General features: G+C 40.3%; 1 protein-coding gene across 2 annotated transcripts in view; it reads right to left on the bottom strand.

Annotated features, from left to right (window-relative positions):
* Positions 1-26213, bottom strand: part of SLC25A21 (solute carrier family 25 member 21) — a 440909-nt gene that overhangs the window by 30161 nt on the left and 384535 nt on the right. For both annotated transcript variants that reach the window (XM_046655398.1, XM_046655397.1), the window contains 3 exons: positions 20397-20463; positions 13296-13355; positions 9921-10028 (listed from right to left, as the gene is read on the bottom strand). In XM_046655398.1, the coding sequence (XP_046511354.1) occupies positions 9921-10028; positions 13296-13355; positions 20397-20463 (235 nt within the window). The remainder of the gene's footprint in view (positions 1-9920; positions 10029-13295; positions 13356-20396; positions 20464-26213) is intronic.

The following is a 26213-nucleotide window of genomic DNA, read 5'->3' as shown; positions in this document are numbered from 1 at the left end:
TTTACAGCCTAGAGAGCACGTACGTATGTTACCAGGTACCTGGAACACAGCGAATGCTCACTGATGTTAGCCACTACCACAGATCCTCGGTAGTTTACATAGATCATCTTATTTAATCCTCTCAACAACTGTGCGAGATAGATATTATTATTACCCCCATTTGACAGATGAGGAAACTGAGGTGAGGTTACTTGCCCAAGATCACAGAGTACGTGGTAGTGCCAGAGCTCAATCTGAGGCTGCTCAGACTCCAAGTTCATATTTTTATGCTCTGTCTGGTTCTGCCATCCTAATTTATCTAACTGCTTCTCTCAGCAACCCTGTAAGGTGGCGGAAGGTATACCTTCATTTTGCAGGTGAGGAAACTAAGGATTGTTAAGTAAGTATTCCTAAGGCAAAAACACTGATAAATGGCCTAACCACAATTCTGCATCTAATCCAGTGTTGTTCTCATTCTTGTAGACTCATTCTTGTTATACACGTGAAGCAAGATTTTCAGAGTTTGATGATCCAGCTGATACAGGTGACACACATTACTAACACAAATATAGTTTTCTGACTTGGGGCCTTGAGCTAAAGAAAACCCTGAACTCTAATTCCCATTAAAATTTGAAGTGTGGTTTTTGCTTCATTCAGCGACTTTGTATCACACAAATGTAAGCAAATCCTTAATTAGAAAGGCAAAACATGACTTCCACTAGGATGCTTAAATAGGAAAATACAGAATCATTTTGACTAGATCTCTGTAAACACAAGGAATTTTACTAAACTTATTTGATTACTGGGCTTCCATTTCCAAACAAAATGGTGACTGATTAGCATCATCAACCAAACGATTCCGATACTATCCAACCCAGCAGGTCACCCACCAGTTCGGTTTCCTTCCAATATTTAGATTCACTCCAATTTTCATATTTAGTTACCAATTGTGGGCCAAATTGCCTTCTAACTTTCCTAGATATACTTTCATTGACTGCACCAGAGCTGCAAGCATGGAAGAATAAGTGGATCAGAATGAAGCTAATAATGTCATATCACACTGCTCTCTTCATTTGTTTATAGAAATACTCAGTTCACCGGTACCAGCCAGAAGTGTTTCCATTTGAAGGAAGTGAAAGTCTTCTTTAATTTTGATTTCAGTTATTGCCAACTGCTAATTCTGGGAACTCCCTGTTCTTTCACACATTCATTTATTCAACAAGTATGTATCAAGTGCCTCCTAGGTGCCATCCACTGTGCTAAATGTCTAGTACAGTACTTTGCTCGTATTCTAGAAACTTAACAAATATTTTCACTTCAATTTTTATTTGGAGGGATATGCTAATTTTTATATCTACGCATGAGAACATTCCCCGATGGTTATGAAATATGGAATTAAATTTCTGTTTTGAAAGTCCTTAAAGGCTTAATTAAAAGAGAAGATCCTTTGCTTACACATGCTCCCAGGCATCACTCTGGGGCACTGATTACTTACTCTCTGAGAGCCTAGTATTACCAACAAATCACTGAGATGATTACGGCAGCCTGAGCTATTTTTTCTGGAGTTCTTCCATCCAACTACTGACCGTAGCTGGCTCTGATTAGCTTGTGAGATCACAGATAGAGGTTTTAGGCAGCAGGCATTGTTCCCTGGGTAAATAGCTATCGGAGTATGGCCAACAGGTACAGGCATGGGTTGTGTGTCAGTGGATTTCCTCCATCTGGAAAGCCCGGGAAGAGCTCTAGGCACATCCTGTCAAAAGGGAGCACGCTCCACATACGTTTGTTTACTTGCTTCCTAAGGCAAGGTGAACTTTGTTGCATTTTAGAGCCAATGAAATAAGAGTGTTGAGCTAGTTTTATCACATGGCTGGAAAGCAAACCAGGTGAGACCTTTATACAATGGAGTAAGTGTCCACACCTGGGCCTTCAGGAAAAGACTACGTTGTTAAAAAAGAGGAGACCCGGTTGCTACATTTAGGTAGGAAAATAGCTTTCAGGAGACAGAAGATAACTTATGCTTTTCTTTACTCAAATGAAGTCTTGAAGCATTTTCATAAATTTGAAAAAAAAAAAAAGCAAAGAAAAACCTGCCTTTTATTTGAGAACAAAACATAAGTGAAAAAGGAGGAATCAGGCTCAAAATTCCACAGTCACACTTTACCTTTAGCTTAGGTATTTCCCTAATTCATCATTACAGTTTATTTGAATAAGGCCTGATTACGGACAGAAAGACCCAAAATGTAATTATATTCTATAAGAGTTTATGTTTGATGAACAGACCTATTTTAAACCATTCTGTGAGTGGAGAATAATTTGCTGTAGATACACCCTCCCAGACGCTGAGCCACAGAGCTATGTCAACACAAAGTGCTGCCCAGTTACTGCCCCTGGAGGGACATGGGGCCCTCCAGGTGACAAGAGGCTGACACTGTGCCTTGCCCCTGCACTGTTGGCAGAGCATGAAGGACAGTGACTGATCAGAGGAGACTGGCAACATTGAAGGAGCCTTTGCTTTTCCATGGTTCCTGAAACACTTTAGATTGTCCTTTAAGCTTCTTAATTACCCACATTTCTTTATCCCAATGAAAGAAGTGTGGTTGATTCAAAAGAGACCTTTATGTTAACACCAAGTTCCTTAAAGCTACTAACTTCATTAGGCTTTATTTTCCCCTATCTATAGAAGAGAGATAAGCCACCCACCTTATAGGGATAATGGGAGCATGTGAAATATCAAGCCTGTGCGAGCACTAGAAAAAGGGGAAGGATGTGCAGTAGCTACCAGAGCCATGGGATTAGAGGGAGGTGTCGGCAGAAATCATCCATTATTTTTGCTTTATATCGCTCTGTATTACTTGATTTGTGAAAAAAAACCTGCCATGTATTACTTTCGTAATTTACAAAATTATATAAATTATTTAAAAAGTCAAATAAAGGAAAAAAGCATGTAAGGCATTTTGCACAATATCTGGCCTATAGTAGATGTGCTGTAAATGGTAGCTATTATCATTACTTCAAAGTCTCAGTTCTAAAAGCAAAAATCTAGAGTTCCTGGCTCAGCTGAAGGAAGACTGAAGTCGATTTTCTGTAAATGATGATAGAGAAGCAGCTTGGCTGCTGCCTTAGGCATTGTTGAAAGATAACCATAGGAATGGATTCATACACATAATTCACTTTTCTGCCCAGAAGAATCACAGACTGGAAAGAAATAATTTATGTACTGAACAGTTTCCAGGCAGGGTTTCACATAGTAATGCAGGAAAAATTTGAACTTACCTCACTACATCATCATGAAGGTTGACATGCCCTTGAAGCTGGCCTCTCACACTATCTATAAACAGAGCCACACGCTCACTCTCTATATAACTCAACTTCTCTCTTTCTTGAAAGAGATGACCACAAAATGCAGTCCTTCTACTCACTTTATGTTGACTCCACGGAATAGAACTAAGTTGAAACATTTGTTAAGTACCTATAGAGAAAATAATCACTAAGCTTTGTGACATCATATATGATCTATCTAATTGGTCTCTATTAGATTTATTAAGTTCCCAAGACAAAGTGTGTTGAACTGTATTTAGTGGTGTTACCCAAAACCAGAATCAAAACCTGAATTAATTTTTTAAAAACCTGATTTTTAAAGATTCTATCATCAGTGACACATTTGCTATCTCTTCATTGATCCTTAACAGTATAATCATAGAGCATAGATAGAAGACTAATTATTCCTTTCTTGGGCTGAACATCTTTCAAGACTAAATAGAGGGTGAAATAGACTTTTGCAATTTCCTAAAGGTTTATTTTCACTTTTGAGGGTGAGAATGATTATGTTCATATGTAATGTAGATAAAAATGACAGAGTGAAAGGGAAACCTGTGCCCCATCCACACATCAGAGGCAAATCCTATAGACCTCAAGGGAAGGAAAACATAACCCGTTAGCCAAATTATAACTTTGAAGTAGATTTCAAAGTGGAGAGAGAAACTGGGAAACAATTCATACAAGATTTTGCTCCTGGGGAGAAATTCACATTTTCCAGGCTAGCAGAGGGCATGCCAGTCAAACACTATTTGGCTTAGCAGAATTGATAGGGGACTTCTAGTTCTTACAAGTACACAGATAAAAAAACGATGCACCTACTTAGAGGGGAGAAAGGTCCTAAAAGGACAACAAGCTACAAATTCACACTTCTGGCAAGGCTGGATGTGCAAACCATCGCCAATAGAAAAATCTTCGGGCAAGCCTAGTACTAAGTCAAAGGGACTACAAACCAGAACAACACTTTGCTTGGGGTTAGTTTGAAGGACGGGGGGAAATTTGGGTCTATCCTGATTTTATGTAAACATGTTTTTACACCCACTGAACCAAACCAGAGCATGACAAAGCTGTGATTACTTTGCTCCCCACAGAAGGTCAAGCATATTTAAATTAGAGACCGGTTTTCTTTATTCACTGTGAATTTTAAGATGCTGGCCAAGATTCTGGTATTGGAATGGGAGGAAGTGTGGCAGGGATTATAGTCTTTGACTGATATAGTGGTAATTTAAAAAGTGAAGGCGAGACAAGCACACCTATTGAAATACTTTATACAGAAGCTGGAGGGGTATGAGGGAAGTATCAGAAACCAAATTAACCACAGTTTCCTTTAAATTTCCAGAATAGTTTATGGCTGTACTGGGTGGGAAGGCATATTTTATGGGTAACATACTTCTGACTGGCTAGAGAATCAGTCCGAGACCACAGAGGAGAGAACCTAGGCAGCTGAAGCCAGCAGAGTACCTGCCATTCATGGGAAATCCTGATGGGAATTGCACTCAGTTTCAAGAACATAACAGATGCAGCCTCTGCTCTCAGCCACCACTGCCCTTGGACCGCAGCTAGAAAGGCCCCTGTCCTAGACCCTATCCTTCAGAGGGCCCCATTCTGCCCCATTGCCAGCCATGCCCTCTGCACAGGGCCAGGGGGACATCTACCTCCATCTCACAACCTCCTCTAGGCCATGCTCTGTGCACCTGGGACCATGGCAGTCCTTTTGCTCCATCTTTATCACTCTACTATTGTCTACAAGACTTTAAGTGTAATATTGAGAATAATGTTGACCACTGTTGCCCTAGGCTGTCTTCCACTGCCGAGCCCCTCTCAGCTGCAGCAACTTCTTCAGAAATTTTCGTGTTTAAAAGATGGTGTGGACTCACCTCTTCAGGATGACGAAATAGGAAAATCCACAATTACTGTGTAGGAACCCATGGTGGTTAGTATCTAAGACATGAGGGTAGAAAGGCTGAGCAGTAGACATGCTGCTGAGAAACTCACACTATTGGCAGAACAAGAGTTATCTCCCTGCAGAATAAGCCTCTGGGGAAACTGCTCTGTTTTTCTTAAAGGTGTCGTCAAGCCATTTGGCCATTCCACATGCAGCCCATCCATTTAGTGTTCCACCAACACTGGTGGCTGTAATTGACTGAAAAGGCTGAAAATGAGCTTCATTCACAACATCCATGTGAAGTGACTAAGAAGGTTTGATCAAGAATCCACGTTACCTTTATATGACCACTCCAGAGGAAGAATTATCTTGATTATGGAAGAATTCTTTCCAAGGTGGCTTCAAATGTTTTAGTTTCATCTCTAACTTCTGCTGCCATATGCTAGTTATTTACAGCAAACAGATATCCAGCTGCTACTGTTACGAATGTAGACCTGCATCTGAGTTTACATACCTTGTCAATAGGCACTGGAACTAGGCTGCCAGCCCTTAAACCTTGATAAAGATTTCAGGCTGAGTGGATGGTACTGGCAGCTGAGAATGACCTCAAGTGGCCTGAGGGAGAAGACTAACCGTTGCTCCAGAAGCTGTTTTCACGCCCACAGCTGGGGTCAGCTGTGGCTGTTAACATTAATTGAGGCATTATCTCAAGATGATTCTGACTCTACTTAAATTTAAGGTTTTATAAGACCAACTTGTATCTAGAAATACTTATCATTGGTACCATGTACGCGACTCTAAGACGTTTGCATATATTACTATATTTAAATTCTCATAAAAAGTATGTTATAAATAATAACTATGAACACATTAAACCATCACTACATGACAGACCGTATTGACAGCCTTACATACATGTCTCAATTAGGTCTCATTACACCATTTGATGTGGTATATTATTGTTCTTCCCTAACAAAAGAGGAAACTGAGCTATAGTCAGAGTAGGAAACATGAGGCAGTCACATGGTCAATAACTGGGACCTTCCTCCGGGCTTGTGCTTCTAACCATGTCACAGAAATGCCTGGCCATGAGATAGTTGGATTGATCACCATCACTTAACGATCAAGGGAACTGTAAGTCATTTGTTTACGGCCATACTCTTAGGAAATGGTGGAGAGCATGATGGGTGTATCTCTCCCCAAACCCTGGCCTGCTTTGCCGGTTCACCAATTGCCTTCCTGCTCTAGACAGCTCTGTTTATGTACGTTCTTCAATAATTTGCAAATAAGCCTTAAACTTTTTTAGAAATTATACAGCAGGAAAAAATGAGGATTTCTGCTGCTATAAATGAAGTAATAGAACCTGAAGTAAGCAAGACTGAGCCCTCAGATGGGCCAGCAAGTCATTCCCACCCAAATCAGTGGTGGGCTTGACCGTGGCAGAGCCAGTAGAACGTCTCTTTTGGATTATATACTTTTCTTTATACTGTTCTGTATTTTCTAAATTTTCTACAATGAGCAAATGTTACCTTTTAAAATGAATGTTCACAGATAATTCTGAATACATTCTCATGTTAAACATTCAACTACACAAAGCCCTGCCCTTAAGCTCCTCCCTTCACTCCTCTATGCCTGTCTCCCTCCCAGAGGTAACCACGGCTTAGGAGTTTGTAGGAATTGCTCTAGCCCCGCAGTGTCCTCAGAGGAAGTCACTACTGACGTGTGCAGCAATCGAACACTTAAAGTGTCCTAGTTCAAATGGAAATGTGCTTGGAAGCATAAAATACATGTGAGATTTAAAGACCTAGAAGGAAAAAAGAAAGTAAAATAGCTCATATAATTTTTATATTATTACATGTTGAAATAATATTTTGGAGATATTGGGTTAAATAAAATATAATATTAAATTAACTTCATGTTTCTTTTTACCTTTCTTAATATAGGTATTAGAAAATGTGGCTCATAATACATTTCCATTGGCCAGCACTACTCTGGAGTCTAGATCGTTGTTAATACATTCACAACTTACATGTATGTACAGAAATATATAGTTTTTGGTGTTCTCTAACATAAATATGCATTACTTTTGTACTTGGATTAAAACTTTTTTGCTTTGAAAAAAGAAGTATAATCTTTAAATGTATTGCACATTAAATTAATTCCTTTCTTTCTCTTCCTCTTCCTCCCCTCACCATACTTCTTGAGGACACACAAAGCCTCAGAGTGAAGAAAGCAATAATTATTCTTGGCTACACAAATGCTGAAGGGAGCACACCCAATATCTGGATTAATTCAGCACGTGTACAGATTAACAAAAGGGTACCCCCTTGTTGGATAAAAGACAGTGCTAGCCAATGGAGGAAGGCTTTGGAGTTAATGGGGTCCTAGACAAAAGAGAGAGGAAGTTGCTACATTTGCCAGAAATGGCTGGTAGTTATTTTTAAATAACTACATACAAATTTGCTATTCTTATCATGTCATCTCTTTCAGATTTTTTTTTTGTGCTCAGGAAGATTTGCCCTGAACGTCAGTGTGCCAATCTTCTACTTCTTTTTAGTATGTGGGCTGCTAGCACAGCATGGCTGTTAACAGAGTGATTATGTCCACGCCTGGGGACCAAACCTGGGGATGCCAAAGAGGAGCACCCCTAAGTGGAGCCCCCCGAACTTAACCACTAGGCCACGGGGGCTGGCCCCCTCAGATGTTTTTTGCAATAGGCATGGTCCCATTACTTTACATTGGGTGCCCATGTACTACTAAGTGCTTTTCAGTGTGATCAATATTGCCTACAAAGTGTCCCCTCCATTCAGCTGTTGAATCCTGGTACTTGCTGGAAATAAATGCTGGACTATGTGACCGATGTGATCCCTACTTTGCTAAGGTCTGACCAGTTGAAGTAATATCGCAAACATTTTATAATGTACCCAGTGGATTTTATTTTGTCTAAGCAAATACATAATAAATCCAACTCTGTGGATTCTGAAAAAGAAATGACCCCACAAAAGCCCCCCTTTCTCTCCCACTTAAAAAATTCTTGCATAGACATAAACGATTTACACAGACGGTGCTTGTGTAAAGGAACTGGGGCCTGTGCACATGCAGCATTCTTGGGTTGGGCTGGAAGGTTCTAGCAAGGCCTTAGCACATGCAAACCATCGGCAGATCTTACTTGGCCTCCATGTAGAACCTCCTTGAGGGCAGAGGAGGGGAACAGCACATTGGGCCTGAGCAGAGGGTGCTGTGGTAACTCAGGACTTTCATCCCATGATGCTCCGGGGCATCCTGTCTCATTTGCATTCCCTCTGCTTATCTGCTGCCTTGACACTGCACTGCAGTTGGAGGCCTGTTTATTCTTTCGCCTGCTCCTTGCTGCCCCAAGACCAGCTTCCCAATGAGTAAAATGAGGCACGGGATGAGGAGCTCCAAAATTTTCTTCTAGCTGGTAATTATCCCGGTTTAACAAATCAGATTTTCCTTGAGCAGATTCCATGGGGGCTGTTTTGAGCGCTCCATATCACTAGGACATTTGAAGTGTTTCTTTTCTTTTCTTCCTATTCGTCACCACCTTTTCCCTTCATTCAAAGAAGAATAGAAAGAAAAAACAGAAACAAAGACTACGGTAATACAGGGATTTTCAAGCTTTTCTGAAGTGCTATATATCACAGCAATTAAGATAACCTTTTGAAACCTAAAAAAAGAAACTTCTCCCTTAATTAGGATTGACTTCACCTGAGTAGACACCATCTGCTGTAGCAGCCCAACCTTGCCTCCTCGGTCTTGGCAGGTCTTGGCAGCTCCAGGTGAGTCGGGCCCCCTCTCCTTTCCCACAGTCCGAGTCAAGAAGCTGCCAGGGAGCTCTCAGGCAGTATCAGCGGCAGGAAGTGGGGCGGGAGCCAGGGGGGTCTCCACCCATTAGCAGCTGCTTAAGTAGAAGGCAGGGGAACTCGTCTATGTCTACGGAGAAATCGGTTCAGCAGATACTCCAAACCAATTTATACCACATGCTACCCAGTTGTGGAATTAAATTAAAGTGCTGAGAAAGGACCTGGAATGCCAGTCCCCTTGTTTTTTCCCTACCTTGTGCTTGGAACCCAAAAGAATAAAACAGGGATAGTTGGACTTGGTGGTTTAAAGGAAATTGTTAGGCAACAGGAAGGAAGTGAAGGCAGCACGCACCAAGGGAGGTTGTCTTCAGGGAACGTCATGTACCAGTGATTAAATGTCAAGATCCATCATTGTCCAAGTGGTGACGTCTACACAGCCTTAGTAACTTGCTCATTCAGATTTAACCAAAAGACAAGCTTGACAGATTAGTAGAATCTTTGGGGGAGGGTGGTGGATGAGGTGGGGAAAGGAGTGAGGTAATTTTTAAAAATGACTTCATAATTTTTTTTGAAAGCACAATATTATCACCTCAGTGTTTGTCGTACAGTGTATTTTAGTGTAACGTGAAATAGAAGTTTTGGCAAAAGTAGAGAAAACATTTCCAAATAAATCACTATAGATTACGTTACAACCCTAAAGTAAAAATGTGCAAACGTGTGTTTGTCCATCAGACTGTAGTGCATTTTTGTTAACGCTTTCTTTGTGGAAGAAAGTTGACTTTTTCTTATGCTACTTCCTTAATAATTTACTACGGCTTTAACAAGGGGATAAGAGTTGGGCTCCAAATTTTATATATATATTTAAAAATATTTTTTTACATTCCCTCACCAATAGGAAAACATTAAATGATTACCTCTGTGAATTTGTTCCGATTGGCTTGCAAGCCAACTTTTACTACCTCAAAAGGGTTCACCACGATGGCTTCCGTTAGTCCAGATCCCAATCCAGCAATGGCAAATGTCTAGAAAAATTAAATCAATCAATACTTTAAAACAAGTTATCATGTGTACTGGGTTAAGCATCCTACTCATTACACTGTACAGCTGAATGTTATGATGAGAATGGAGAAACTTACATAAATGCACCATATTCCATTACCAAACAGCTTTAGTTCTTGATTAGATGCTGACAATTCATGAAGAAGAAATTACAGAAGCCACAAACCACATCCTAACAATTCAAAATAAGACGTCAAAGCCCCATCAACAACGACTTTTTCCTTTAATGAAAAGAAAGGTTGTTTTACTGATTAAGGTGGCTACCAAAACATGTGCACATGGAACAATTAAAAGAGAGTTTGACTTGTAAAAGGAGAGCTTCATTTTTAAATATCTACTTAAATACATTTATTGAGCATATGAAAAAATTCAAGGAGCAGAACCACAAGTAAAATGTTTATAAAAACCTAAAATTCAGGTAACCAGAGTTAGCTGAAAACATGTAGATGTAGAGCCATGTCCTTAGAGCCACTATTCTAGACAATTAACGAACAAAAAGTGATTTTTTATTCATCCTTTCTCTATTTTTTTTAACTGATAGTTGTCCTATTCTTCCAAACCTAGAAGCTGAGGAATAAAAGCTGAGATCAGAAGTGGTGAGGTTGTTCTGAAGGGCTCAACTAAAATCCAGGACATTTATCAAAGGATGGCTGCATGTCAGGTTCTTATTTGCTATCTGTTAAGAGTTTCTGCAATAGGAAAGAATAACTTTCTAGAATTTTCCTCTGAGTAGAATGCTTAAGGATTTTTCAGAAAATCTTTATCAAAAGTAACCACAACATTTAACGCACATGTACACACCAGAAAAACAAAATGAAACAAAGCCTCAAAACTCCAAAACGGATACTGAAAAAAAATAATTCTTTATTGCCAAAGTTCTAATTCCAGGAGAAGAGACAGTACTATATATGACTAAGAGGAGAAAAAAGTCAGTGAAGAGTAAAGAACAAATAACTCTTATTGGGAGTCACTAGTTTCCTCAAAGGAGGAGATTGAAAGAGAACAGAGAGGAATGTTCTATAACCTTAGAAGGGGAGGCAAGAAGGAGGAACAAGAAGGGACCCAGCGCCAGGAGGTCTGAGTTTAGGTCCTGGTTCTGTCACTTCTTGGCTGCGTGACCAGAGCTGCCATGCATAGTAGTTCATGCACGGATGAAGGTGTGCCTGCAGGCTGGAATCCCGCTGCAGCCCCGTGCCGAGCTGGAGCCCTGGAGAGGCATCAGTCAGCAGAAAGGGGCGCCTTTCCTAATTCACGCAAAGGCAGCGTCTGTGCTAGCTGCGGCTCCGTGTCTGTCACTGCGCCTTTTATAAGCCATGGTTTTCTCATCGGTAAAATGGAGATGATAATATCTAGTCTCCCTACCTCATAAGGTTATTGTGAGGGTCAAAATAATGTGTGAAAGTGCTGTGTGAAGTGCTACACAAAAACCACTGTTCTAGTTGCACATAAAAATGGAGAGGAAAAATGGGATTGCATACAGATTCAAGGAGAGAGGGAATAAATAATGATGTATTCCTTTCATGCCCCTTCATTACGATTTTAAACATATTTGTGTAGGGTAACAGACCAAACATTTTATTCATTTATCTCAGACTTCCATCATGGAAGCCAAAAGTGGGAAAAAAATACTAGTTGCAAACTCTTCTGAGAAAGCTAAAATCCAGATGTTCAGGTTTTTATTACTTACTATATGCAATCTTCCAAGTAATTTGCTTTTTTGTTCTTCTATAAAACTCAGCTACATTTGCTGTCAGAACTAGTGTCCAGCAGTCTCTTGTCAAAAGAATTGATCAGCTATCAGAGGACCGTGTTACCGAGATTATTTCAGAGACCAGCGGTCATTTTCCAGTCCCCAGACTCCCAGGCTTCTCATGTGCGAGCACCAGGGGACATTTAACAGCTGTTTGTTTCTAGCTGTATCAAAAAGAAACTGGAATACATGAGTTCAAGAAAAGAGAAAAACTGTCCACAGTTTGCATGCACTTGGTTGTAGTAGCTGGAGTGCCAAAAACTTTTCGGTTTCAATTCTCAAGAGGTTGAAAGAGCTCTCACGTGGTACCGATGCTCGACACAAAGACAACCCTCAGACGCTCTGGAGACCATATTTTATTGTCTCTTGCTAAGAAGTTTTTAATTCTCTCTTTACCAAGATGTTTTCAAAGTTAAGAGCAACATTAAGGGAAGACACTCAAGAATTAAGAAAAAAATCTTAGCTAATTTTGGACTCATGCTAACACTTCTTCCATACAAAGCTACTTCACAGCCACCTTGTTTAGGCAGGAGGCTGAACCAGAGGTTTCTTAAAGGACCCTTCCTAGAAAAAGAGCATGTGTGGTTTTAAAAATATCAGATACTTCTTCTTGGACAGTCTGTTTGGCGAGTAAATACTCTGAAGTGGACCCTGACAAGGAAAGCAATGAAAGAGCCAAACCTTGGAATGCTGCCTCTCTGGTTGAGTTTGGGGGTACTTTTCAGCAGGTAAACTGGGGTATTTTCCTAGAGCATGGAAGGTACAGTGCCAACTGGGGGGCCAATGCAGATTTTGTTTCATTTTGCAGATTTGGAGGGAGAAATTAGTGCATTTGCTCTCTCTGGGGCTCTCTTTGCACACATATTTGTAGAACCCAGCTGATCAATATAATTTAACTTGTTTTGTGAAAAGTGGTGGCAAAGTCATCAAGAAGGAGTTGAGTGGAGTCGGGAGATGTTCAAATTGCCTGATGATTTTCCTGTCATAGTTGAGATGTGTCATTGTAAGATCACTATTCTCCCCAACTATAAAAGGCCCTTCAGTCTGCAGCTGACCACAGAGTGACCTCAAGTCCTATATTGACTACAGCCTGAGCAAAAGCTGGAAAAGTGACCTGTTGGGAAATAATTTTAGGCATATTGACTTTCGCATAAACAGATCTGTGCAGTATGTGTGTAAATAGACTCATGTTTGGCTTTAAAAGAGTCTTTGACAAATGTACTCTTTATTTTATATTCTTGACCATATCTCATACAGGCCTTTCCACACATATCATTATTATCATAAATTCATCACTGGGAGCTATAAAATAGCCAAATTGTGAGTTATTAGGAAGATGGCTTTCAACAAGTAGCTGAACATTGAATAACTCGAATTCATATTTTAGTAGCTGGGATTGGGGAATCAAAAGGGGTTTTGTTTCCAGATTTGCTTTATGAAATAACACACACACTTAAGTATAATAAATACTCTCACTTACCAATGCTGGTGACAGTGACACATATCCTAGCAATTTCTTGTACTGCTCAAAGGTGAAAAACTGTGAAACAAAACCAAACCCAGAGATTTATAACAATTTCCTGCAACAAACCCTTTAATTGACTCAAATTTCTTTAGTAAATCATTATATTAACTAGCATTTTAAAAAATGATAAACCATCGACACAGCTTTTAATCCGGTCTCGGGGAGTTGCTATTGGGTCTTACTTTAACATGCACATTTTCAAACGCAGCTATAATAACCGACAGAAGAGCTGATGGAACCCTTTATAGCAGTAAATGAACCATACAGCTTCCATTTACCATGACCATTTTCAGTTTCCCCAGACATCAATAGACTTCTTTTTTATGGCAGTGATTCAAAATTACAGGCACAGAGACCTGAAATCTTCGGTCTCCTATGTTTTCTCTATGAACTGCTTTCCCAGTGAACGCCCAATTTTCTAACCCACTTGTAAGACACCCATTTCTCAGCTTTAACCTGCATTTATATCGCTGTGTATCTTTACTGTTCCACAGAATTTCTAAACGCTCAATGATGATGAAGATGCCATGATAAACTAGCGAAGGACCCAACGAGGTCGTCTAGTCCACCCTCCCTTAAAGCAAGACTGCCCTCAACATGAACGAAGAAGAGCTGCTTATTTCTTTTCAAATTTGATGATGATTGAAGATTTTGTTGGTTCCTTCAGTAGATGATGTTTAATATAATTTTCTCTGCAAGTGAATTTCTATGGAGGCAAATCTAATCAATCATTTCTGCATAATATGCCCCAAATACAGTTTTTCTCCTCTTTTTTTATATATTCTACATTTTGGGCAACGACTCTGCTTAAACATGATGATTTGCTTCTGGGTATCTGTTAGGCAGCTGCCAACATCACTGATGAGGCACACTCTTAGGTCCTGCTAGGGTCTGATTCTCAAGACCCCAGAGATGGCATGGGTATTTTATGGTCTCAAATGTCTTCTACTCTATTACTTTATAAAGTAAAATAGAGCAAGAAATAAATGTAGATTTGGGGGCCAAATAATACTCTGTTGTTTGAAAGAGGTAGTTCCATGTGCACATGGGTCTAATGAGTCTTTGGGCAGCCCAAGAGTCATTACACGACCAGAGAGATTCTGAGTCTTTTAAAGACCTAGGAACTACTTTTGTGCTGTGGTCCTTCAGATCAACTATGGATGTAGACTTTTCTCGTACAGGGATTTATTCACTCACTCATTCAACAAATATTTATCGAATGCCTCCTATGTTCTAGGCACTGGGGATGTCGCAGTAAACAAAGAGAAGCCCCTGCATTCTTGATCTCACGTCCTAGTGGGTGGTGATAACCCTGAAGCTATCCTGGTGTTAAAATAATATCACCCTGGGCCGCCACTGTTTTGAGGAGAGATGCACTAGAAACCATTAACCATGGAGAGAAAAGTGTTATAGTCTTAGGCTTTAAAGCTAAGTTATTTTTTCTTCCTTTTTCTGGTCATCATCACCACTGTTCTTTGACAATTGCCTTGCTGGGTTTTGACGGTGACTCACTCCTGGCTCTCTCCTTAGCTGTGCAAGCATGGGCAAGTGGCTTGACCTTTCTAATCCTCAAGAACGCAAAACTTACCTTCTAGAGTAGTCCTTAAACAAGGGAATTTAGCAAGATTTCTTGACATGCCTACCATGTAGGAGACTTTCAGAAAATCTTAATTCCCATTCCCTTTCTTTGCTTTGGCTACTAAAGGAACCATAGATGCCTTAGTTCTTTGTATCGCTTATGACAGCCTGCTGTGGTCCAGGAAACACGGTGAGGCCTTTGCTGTGCTATTGCGTTTAAGCCATACAAAATTGAAATTTCCCCGAGTCTAACTCCAAAGCCTGTGTATGCTCTAAACCATGATGCTGTGCTTACTCACTGCTGAGCCATGATTTGTAGTGGTTTGGGAAGAGACTCTCTGACCTAGAGCTTTCTTGTCGCTGAGGTCTTCCAGCCTTCCCTGACCCTCGAAGCCCAGAGACCCTCAAGGCAGAAGATTTCAAACATTTTTTACCCTACACACACATGCGCATGAATGCAGTGTGCACTCATAACTGAAACTAAACATGGCTATAAAACAATATCTACCCCCTTACTATGTGCAATGCAGACTGTTTCTATTCTATTTCACGAAAAAAAATTCTGGTCATGTGGGTAGTGGGTCATTACATCCAGTGACCCACTAAATTGATTTCATGACTCACGGGTCATGACCTCCACTTTGGAAACACTGCTCCACACTGGTTCTGGGAAGCTCTGGGAGATGAAGGACTTCGAGAAAGTTCTCCCTCTCTTGTTCCCTTCCACTGTGAGGATGCCTTGTTTCTTTCTTTCTTTCTGACTTTCTGTCATTACAAGGGATCAAGGACCAAACTGGGATCTCAAGGGAGAGGTCAGGGGAAATCAACTCAGCCTGTCACTCTAGCAATTCTCACAGAGAATTAACTCCAAGTCTATGCCTTGGGGCAGTTCTCGGCTCTTCATTTCCCCATCTCCCAAATTGTTAAGAAAACAAACTATTGCTAGCTGACTGGTGCTCAGCAGCAGTCTTGCTGGAAGCTTTAGGTGAATGGCTAGGATGAAATGATTCAGGTTCCTGGGAATAAAGAAGCTCTCCAGGTCACGGTGATGATGCTATTGTGCTACCAAATTCAAAAGTACCGAACAATATATCACCACATATTCTAATATGAAAATAGTGCTTCAAACTAAAAAAAAAAAATCTTGTTTTAATTTCTACCTTTGCAACCAAAATCTAATTTATTGAAAATAAAATAAAATAATATCTCAAGAAAGGAAAAGCTAAAATCTTTTAAAATGAATTTTCAACAATAGTAAAATAATGGAAATATCATTATACTTTGAAACCAATATTTACTAAAAATATTCATTCATTCATTCAATGTATCTTTATTGCACATCTCTCATGTTCAAAGCTTAGAAGACATTATACCAGAACTACATTCTTAAGAGCTAGTACGTCAGCTGTTATTTCAATTCCCCTCGATACAGCACTGGCCAGCCCTGGTGGTCTAGTGGTTAGGATTCAGTGCTGTCACCTCATCAGCCCATGTTTGTTTCCCAGTCAGAGAACCACACTACCCACCTGTCAGCCATCATACTGTGGCAGCTGCGTGTTGCTGTGATGCTGAAAGCTATGCCACCACTATTTCAAATACCAGCAGGGGCAGTCATGGTGGCCAGGGCTCAGCGGAGCTCCTAGGAGTGACTAGAAAGAAGGACCCGGCCACCCCCTTCCAAAAAATTGGCCAGGAGAACCCTGTGAATAGTAGCGGAGCTTTGTCTGATAGAGCACTGCAAGAGGAGAGGATGGTGCAAAATCAAGGTAGGGCTCCACTCTGCTGCCCACAGGGTTGCTAGGAGTCGGAATCGATTCGATGGCACTAACAACAAACACAACACTCCTCCTTTACGGCTTTCATAGTATTTCTCAGAATTTCTCATCCACAACATTAATTAATGCACAGATGTGATAAAAGTACTCTATCATATAAGATATGAGGTGACACTCTAAAGATGAAATTAGGAGGGTCAATATGTAATGAACTTACCTCCACAAAGTCATATAAATGTGTGACTAGAGTTTTGAAAACATTCATATTCATTCAAGATTTTGGGAACTTTCAATATAAAATCTGGAATCCAAATTAATTGTGCAATATAGAACTTCTATACTGGAATTGAGAAATTGGCAGTCTCACCCAGGGAGAGGGGCACCCCTGGAGGACAGGCCATGTGGCCCCTGGAGAAGGGTCATATTGTGGCCGGGCAGGGAGGAAGGGACAGTGGGCCTGGGTGCCCAGCCTCCAGATGGCACTTTTCCTTTGTTTTCATCCATGCTCGCTAAGCAATCTGATGACTAGCCTGACCTCCCAGATGCCCTGCCCTGGGATGCAGTTAAATCACAGGGAAACAGTTTGATCCACTTGGCTCTTGCTTTTAACAAGTGGGAGCAGAGCAGCACTCAGACCATGGCTGATTATTCCACACTACAGAGGCACACCCTTCTGAGGGCGCCTCTCAACACCCTGTGAATCTTGAGGCCTTCCGGTTTGGTTGGGAGAACAGGCGCTCCTCACGGCCCCCATGTGACTGCCGAGCACTGTTCCTCTGATCCTTTGCACGGCTCTGTCCCAGGCCTTGCTAGTTTCCTCCCACAGGTGGCTGGTTCCTTCTCAGCTGAAGATCCGGGGCGACAATCTGCAGATCTCAGGAGCTGTCTCTGGGCAGCTCTCCCTGCTCTGCTACTGTGTCCTGTGAACTCCAGCTGCCTTGCTCTCCCCAAGCTCTCAGCTCCCTCTCAGCCCAGGGAGACCACTGGACTCTGCCCCGATTTCCCCTGCCTGCTGCTGGGCCTGGCAAATCTCTCCAGGCATTGTGCTGGGGCAATCCATAGGGCCCATCTCCTTTGTTTCCCATCTCTCAGGTAGTGTTCTCCTTCCTTGTCTGATGTCCAGTGTCTTGAAAACTAAGATTTCAGATATTTTGTTCATTTTTTGTTACTGCTGTTTCAGGCAGGAGAGTAAATCTGGTCCCTGTTACTCCTGCTTGGCTGGAAATGGAAGTCTTGGCCTTCCCAAAACTCTGAATAGTAGATGTGGGAATTTGGGGGAACAGCACAGGAATGTCTCCTGTTATAAATTAATAAACTTTCTGTTTTTCTCTACATATGTTTCACTTATTCATCGAATCTCGACTGACCATCTACTGTGTGCAGACACTCCGATAGGTGTAGGGATACAGCGGTGAACAAATAGCCCTTACCATTCACAATCTCTCGTGAGTCTGGTGAGCATTAGGCAGTCCTCGAGAGTCTGATCATGGAAAACCAGTGCTTCTGGACCTGTGAAGCTCGAGACTAGACCCTGGAACCTGGAATGTGGTACCTCCCACTCTTGAGGGACCAGTTGGTCTCTTTCTGAGGTCTTCATTTCCTTTTGCTAACTGTAATACTAATTATGTCTTAATTTGTGAAAGGGGAAGTTTCGTTAATTTAGCATCAATGAGTCTTATTACTTTAATAATGAATCTCATTTCAAAGAATAAAGCACAGAAAAAAGTTAACATTCTCTGTTTCTCATTGTAGTAACTGAAGTGTCAGTACCAAGGAAGATATACATATATATAAAAAATACTCACAGGCCATATACATGTATATGTATGTATGTGTGTATATGTGTATACATAGATATGGTTTCTGAATATTTTTTCAGAAGTAACTTTGATGACATACAATGAAGCAGTTTATGATGTATGAAATCATTAAAATCAGATCGCTTTCCTCACAAATCCTAAGATAAAGATCTATAAAATGAATGTTTGCACAAATTGTGTTGAAAAACTAGTGCTATCCATCTGGCAAAGATACACTTAACTCAAGTTATACTTAAAAAGCCAGCGTACTTACCATATGTCTCAATAATTTTAAGGTAAAATCTACTTGAAACAAGATGTCTGGGACACATGCACCATATCGAGTTGCCCAAAAGTTCATCTGTTAACCATTGTTCTGGCAGGGAGCATTGCTTTTTGTAAGTAGAGACTAACTCAGTTTTGTAAAGCTCAACATTTTTTTTTCTTCCATAAAAGGCTGTTCAACTTTGATAAACCTTAATGCTCTTAAAGTTTAAATTGTCTCCAGTGTATAGTATTAAGGAAAAATATTTCAAGGAAAATCTTTAATTATAATTTGCTTTATTTATATATGTAAAACACTGAACAAATGAATATATTACTCCATGGAGACAAAGTGACTTTCCTTTTGAACAGGAACTCTGCTCTGTTTGTTTACTTGGGCAATCTTTTCTCAAGTGAAGCCATTTCCTAATTCACTTCAGCCCTCTTGTGTACTCTGGGGAACTTTTTCCAGATTCCCTACTCCGATTCAGATCCTTATAATGAAATTGGTATTGAAGTAATAACATAAGATCACAAAAACTATGGCAACAAAGAGGATGGGTTTTAAAGTATGTTTTAAAGCTTTGTTTTCTGAATTGTAGGCCTGAATTAAATCCTACTAAATTACTATTCTGACATAACGTATAAGTTTGGTGTCCGTGTATATATGTCTGTTATTTTCTCATAAATTTTAACCTAGTCACCCTCTTAACTTACCGAGTAAAAGTATGTAAGCTGCCCCTTCCTACCCTTCAGGAATATTGGGAATACAAATTGAGTGAGGCATGTGAAAAAAGCTTGACGTCATGAGTTGGAAAAGAAGTCTTTCAGTCTAAGTTTTTGTTATTCTTATTATGGAAAGACAAAGCCATATTTGGTGATGTCAGTGGTGTGGGGGTGGGGACAGTGCCAGTCAGAGTCACTGGGATCAGGACTTTTGTTCTGAGAGAACATAAAAGAGTGATCAGATTCAGTTCTTTCTCCCCCGGAGGTCTTGTCAGATCTCCGCGCTCCTATCCAGATTCTGAACCAGCAAGTAGAACATAAACCTCCATAGTTTTGTGGTTAAAGAATGGAAATCAGCATAGTGGAAGTAATAATTTTGTGAAAACCAGTATAGAGAATTTTAACAGAGGAGACCAGGGAGAAAAGGAAGTTAGCATGCAAAATAAATGTGCTACATGAGAATCATATACAAAGAAATATAGTGTATTAGTTTACTCTGTTCATAAAATGGGAACTGTGTAGGGAAAAAGCTTTTTCTACCTCTCCTCTCCTCTCCCTCTCCCTTTCATTAATAATTATTGCTCCAAAGGAAAATTTATAAATTGCCTTGAGGAAAAGTCCAAGCTATTTTGTGGCTACTGTGGTTTGATCACACGAATTTCATTCACCACTGTACTTTTTGTATGCTTTCTCCATTATAAGGGAGTGACTTTACCTGAAAAAGAGAATCCATAATATTTGAGAGATTGACCAAGCCTAATTATAATAAAAATTGTGCTATAATTTCAGCATTAAGATTTCAGTGTCTTATATTTGACTCACTTGAATGTCCCATAGTTCGTTGTGGGATGTTTTAATGCGGAAGCTGTCCCTGTACTCTAGTTTTGCTTGGTGGGAAGGAATACAATGCTTACCTTCACTGCTCTTTTTGGTGTTTCAGCCAAGATGGGTGGCAGAATTCCCTTGTAAAAACCGAACAACCTATTGGAGAAATAAGAGATTTTATATAAGTAAGGGAATTAAGAAACAGGTACTTCAGCCTTTGTTGATAGATAAAGCAACTAATCTTAAAGTATTTCCAATTCTTCAAAGTAGCACACCAATCACGAAGGCTTCCTTTGTTTTAATTCCAAAGTGGAGAGATTATGAATTGTACGTTTATTAGCACAATGATATTCAGAAGAACAATAAATGACACGAGACTGGAATCCCTTAGGTAAGTTGCTAAACACAACCATGAGTAGTACTTTAAAGATGAAGATGACCCTCCTCACTCTAGGGATTCTCGAATCTATTTTCTCAGTTGCGTGGTGGATGCCTTCATGCTCTACAGTCCTGCGTTTCCTCCCTTGTGGTAACCAAATGAGGTTAGGGTTATACCTGAGCCCACTAGACTCAAACTTTCAGAGGCTAACAATGTGGGGAAGTCCTCCATCTTAGCTTTGCTAACACAAGGGAACTGACAAGCTCTTTGGCTGTGCAACTAGGGCTCCCAGCCCTGTCCTGAATTAGTCATAATTTTTGACTTCCTTGATGGAGATGGAAGAAGGTCAGGGACATATGTTGCTGACAGAAGAAATGTCAAACTTCCTTGTTGATATGCGATCTCACAGGGCCTGGGACAACTATTGTTGCCAATGTTGAGGGACTTGTCACATATTCAGACATTTTTAGAAAAATAAAATCCAAGAAGAAAACCCCCAAGAATGAGTGCAAAATGCTTATAAGATTTACAAAATGTCTTATTTTTATATATACCACTTATTTCATATTAGATATTAAGATTCAAAATTTTAAATTTATATGCCCTGAATATATATATATATATATATATATATATTATGCACCCTTCAGTGAGGGGTGCAAAGGGCTTGTCTTACAGCTTCTAAATTGTTAGAGCCTTGAGGGCTGTGTGTGTCTTAGAGTGCTTAACCTAGAATCTTTGTGTGTGTGTGTGTAAGCAGGACACAAATATTTGTTAAGCATACAGATTTCATGAAGAAGAAGAAAGGAATCAAATGATCCCCTAATATGGGCTTACTCTGCCCACTATTTTTGACTTAATGGAAATAGAAGCTCTACATTTATAGTGAAAGGTTCTGTTAATATAATTCTGCTGTGTAATTTATATAATTAATATAATTTACATTAGTTCTGTTCTTTCTGTGCTGATTTTTCCACATCTAGAAGATTATCCCTGGTTATGGGGGGAAAAATTAAGAAGAACACTTAAGTAAGTAGAGCTTCTAGAACAGACTGTCCTGGTTAATAGACATATTTGAAATCCCATACAACAGAGAACAGTTATAAGAAGAATAGTTGCTCAGCCTGGAGAAGAAAGATCCTAGGGAGAAATATGATACCATGATGGATCCCTTGAAAGGTGAGCATGCAGGAAAGAGATTAGACTTTTCTGTTTGTTTCCAGGTGGTAGAACTAGGACCAAGAAGTAGAAGCAACAAGGAAAGACACATTTTTGGCCCAGTAGGAGCTTAATATAAGGAAGTACTCCTAAGAGAACTATCTAGAGATGGGCTCTCCTGAAAAGTGGTGGGTTCCCCTTTATGGTAGATGGTCAAGAAGTCCGAATGGCCACTTGTCATGGATGCCAGAGACGTACACAGCAATGGGTGTACTTGATGGCCCTCAGGGTTGGTCTACTCCAACCCTCAGATTTTGTTATTCTGAGAAAAAGAACAAGAGGACAAAGGAAAGCGCTTTTCTGAAGAGACAAATTTTGCCTTACTCCAAACTTTTGCCTAAAGAAGAGGGCTGCTTCTCTGGAGGAGGATTGAAGTCTTGTAAGTAACACAGAAGGTCTTCATTTTAAAAATTATGGGAGAAAATACTAAAAAGAGGTGGAAGGCAGGAGAGGAGAGAGGCAGCTGGCAGAACCACAAAGATTTCATCTGAAAAGAGCTGGGAGGTCCAGAACCTTCTGCTTCATGTTGGCGATTCCTCCTTGATGAGTCCTCCTTCCCTTCTCTCTGCTCATTTCCTTTCATGTGCAATCATCACCCCCTCAACCCCCGCCATCCTCCCCTCACCGCCTCCAGCCATCCCACCATCCACAACTTTCTAACAGTGAATGAACAGCTTTAACGGGAAATTCTCAAGGACCATAGGCAGCCTTTGCTAGCAAATGGGAAGCTAGATCTATCTGCTTCCTTGCATTGTTTTCACAGTATATCCAGGCAATAGTGGACATCTGCAGAATAGTTAGGCTGGTATCTCTTCTGCTGAGAAGTGCCCCACCCACTGGAACCAACATATTAGTACATCATACTGCTTGTAGGCAGCGGTGGATTGGGCACCTCACCAGATGGATCCAAACGGTATTCTGTCTCTTGGCCCCAGTTTATTTGATCTAAGCTAGACCTAGCAGAGTTTTTCTCCAGGATTTTGGAATTGGAACTGAAAAGGTCAGTCTCGCTCTGTGTGGCTGAAGCTCTAAGATATAAAGCTAGGATATCAACAGCAGCCATGTTTTCTGTCATTTGGAGAAAGTCAATCTGCAGCGGTAAAAAAGAAGGACGCTGCCAGTGAGGGAAACACAGAAGCAAGATAGAGAAGAGAAGTCCGGCTCCTGGGAGGGTGACCCTGCGCTAGGATTTCTTTAAGCCTAGTTACATCTCCATCCCTCTTGAATCTTAGCATTTCCCTTTGCTTTTGATTCGTCAAGATATCCACTAACATTTATAATAAATTCCTTTTGTTTTTTTTACTTAAATAAGTTTGAGTTGGGTTTACTACTTACAACCCAAAGTCTTGAATCCAGAAAGTAAGCCTCATGGTCCCTACAGCCAAAGAGGCTGTTGCAGTACCGCCATGCCCTCTCACATGACAGCTGAGATGGACACTGGGGCCAAGCAGAAGAGTCACAGCCAAAATTTGAGCAAGAGAATGTAGGCAAGGGCTCAAGCTGAGGAGCTATTTTTCAGACTTGATTAGATAATCACTGAAAGTTTTCCAAACATAAAGTATAATATACAGATTCTAAAACACAAAAAGGAATCACAATGTTTTATGAAGACACTTTTTTTTCTGCTAAAAAACAGATGTTTATACCCACACGCACTGTGTATTCTGCAAAATTTTTCTGCCTTCGTGTAGTTTTGGCTTGAAATACAGAGCATGTAGCTTCCCAGGACAATAACCAGGGAAGTTAAGAGGTCTCTGACACCCATACCAACATGCTCTATCCTCGTACTTCTCAAGAAGCAGACACACATTCAGTCTACTCCCGGGAGAAATGGAAAGTGAGATTCTAATGTTGATGTAGCATTAATGGCGGTGCTTTTCCCTGAAAAGACAGTAAAGCCATTCCCCTGGTTTTAAGTTTGACCCACATCAAGCCAACTGGAAATGCACAAGGAACAATGCAGGACCTCCCGTGAAATTAGTGGTGTGTAGTGTGAACTATAGGGCAGCCCTCATATTTTGTTTCTCAAAGTTGTTACTTCTAAAAGTTGTGAGTTTCACCATCCTGTGTAGGAAAATGTTAACTTAGATTTTCATGGATTTTTGTTGATATGGTTATGAGGAAAAATAGTCAAAATTTGTTGAATGCTTACTAAGTAGTGACCACTCAAAGAATAAATATATGCAGGCATATGGACATATTTTAATCTCAGTCAACTCTCCAACCATCCTTTGAAATAGGTCTGATTATTTTCTTCACTTTGCAAGTGAGGCTTATTATCACATCACTGCCAAATAAGGTACTCAGACCAACTTCCCTTGTCCTCACAGTTCATATTGTTGACCACTGGGCTATACTGTACTGCGGTTTTCCTGGAAATAAGACTATTTTTACAAACACTTTTTAAAAATTTAGTTATTTCTGTTGCAAAAGTGTCTTCTCACTTCTTATTTTAGGAGGCAGAAACGATAATTAAAAATTAGGTTTCTATTCCCTTTCCCACTCAATTGTTTTCAAGTAACATGAAACGCTATCTGCATAACTGACAGATCTGGGCTGAGATGAACGAGAATACTTTTTGTGAAAGGTTTTGGGTTGTTGATTAAATATTTTCTAGTTGGGTCAGAATGAGAAAAAACAGTAGGCCCTAGGGTAACCTCCCCCTCACCTCGAAACTTTTTGCCCTTAAGAGACACAGCAGGATAATTCTGTCAGGGTGGGAGAAAGACAATGCTCTTTTGATAATATGATAAAATACTGAAATACTAATACTAAATATTAAAATAAAAACTGTTATTATCCACACAGTCAGTGGGGAGTTCTGTTGATTGCCCACCCAACAGATACCCACCTCACCCCTCCTTGTTCCTGGGGTGCAGGTATGCACCATCCCCTTTGCTCAGGGAAGAAAGCCCTTCTCCACTCTAGGGGATGAAACAGAATTCTTCAAGCCAGTCATGGTGGTCCCATTCCCTTTTTAGTGAATTCTATCATACACGTGGACATATGACCGAAACCCAGCCCATGAGACCAGTGGTGGGGAGGGATGTATGCTGGAAGTCTCGGATTCCCAGCCTAAGGAAAAGAGGCACATGGGGAAAAAAAGTCTCTCTTCTTTGCTAGCTGTTGTCCTAGCAGCATGAGATGCCTGTATACTGCAGCCAAGTGAGATATCATTGCCCGCAAGCTGAGGATAGCAAGCAGAAATACAGAAAGGCCTTGGACCTTGATGTCATTGTTGGGTTGCTGAATTAACCAATCCTGGCACCCTATCTCCGGATTTTTGGCTATGTGAAATTAAAAATAAATTTTAATAATTGAGCTGCTTTCAACCGCGTCCTCTGTTAACCTACAGCTAAAGGCATTCTGATACAAAAAGCCTTTAACACCTCTATTTCTGAAAAAGTCTTAAATTGTAATTCTTAAATCATAATCATGGTGAAGATAGTTGTTAAATGTTAAGCAAAGCATTTAGGAGACTGTGAAAACCATTTAAAAAATCATTTTAGGTTATTTCTTTCAGGAGGCCATCACGCGTGAAACCCTATCCCATTAGGGTGACTACCTGTGAGAGGATCCCATATCGCAGATGGAATGTGCAGAAGCTCATAAGTGAGTATGAGGATGGGGCTCCAGGTTTCCAAAGCCATTAGATCCTGAGGGTTCATATACTAATGGGAGGTTTTGCTCAGGAACATAAGTAGACACAGAGTACTACAATATTGTATCACATTTGTTTTTAATTGTATAATCAAAACAGACCTTGTATTACTTATGTACATCTATAAAATGAAGATCAAAACTGCATTGCATGTGTTCTTCTCAAACACATGGCTCACCCATTGCTTATTTGAAATACAGATTTGTGCCAAACCCCACGAAATAATTTTACCCCTCATTTCCCTACCACCATTTTTTAAGTGTGAAGCTATTTAACATATTGGGTGGCTCCAAAGTGGCAACCAATGAAAAGATGCTGACTGTATCAAGCAAGGAAATGTGGAATTTCCTGTGAGCTCCAGTTTGTGTCCTATCTGGGTGGTTCATTTATAGCGAGTCAAATCCTGCAAGAAGCCATCCTGCTGGCTCTCATTAGTAGGGTCCAATTTTAGGTTACCTTGATTAAGGTGCAAACTTTAGATGCCCATTGAGACCAGACGGATCCTTAATTAAACATCTTGTACCTGACAACATCTTTAGTCCATTTGGATGGCTGAAAAAAAGTTACTTGGTTTAAGTCAGCTATTGAAATCAGAAGACTTTGTGGTAAATAGTGGGTAGACAGGAGAGGGCTTAACATTCTTAAAAT

Source organism: Equus quagga, chromosome 2 (assembly GCF_021613505.1).
Source record: "Equus quagga isolate Etosha38 chromosome 2, UCLA_HA_Equagga_1.0, whole genome shotgun sequence".
Taxonomy (NCBI): domain Eukaryota; kingdom Metazoa; phylum Chordata; class Mammalia; order Perissodactyla; family Equidae; genus Equus; species Equus quagga.
Note: the sequence above shows the minus strand (reverse complement) of the source record. Positions and strands in the feature narration are given on the sequence as shown.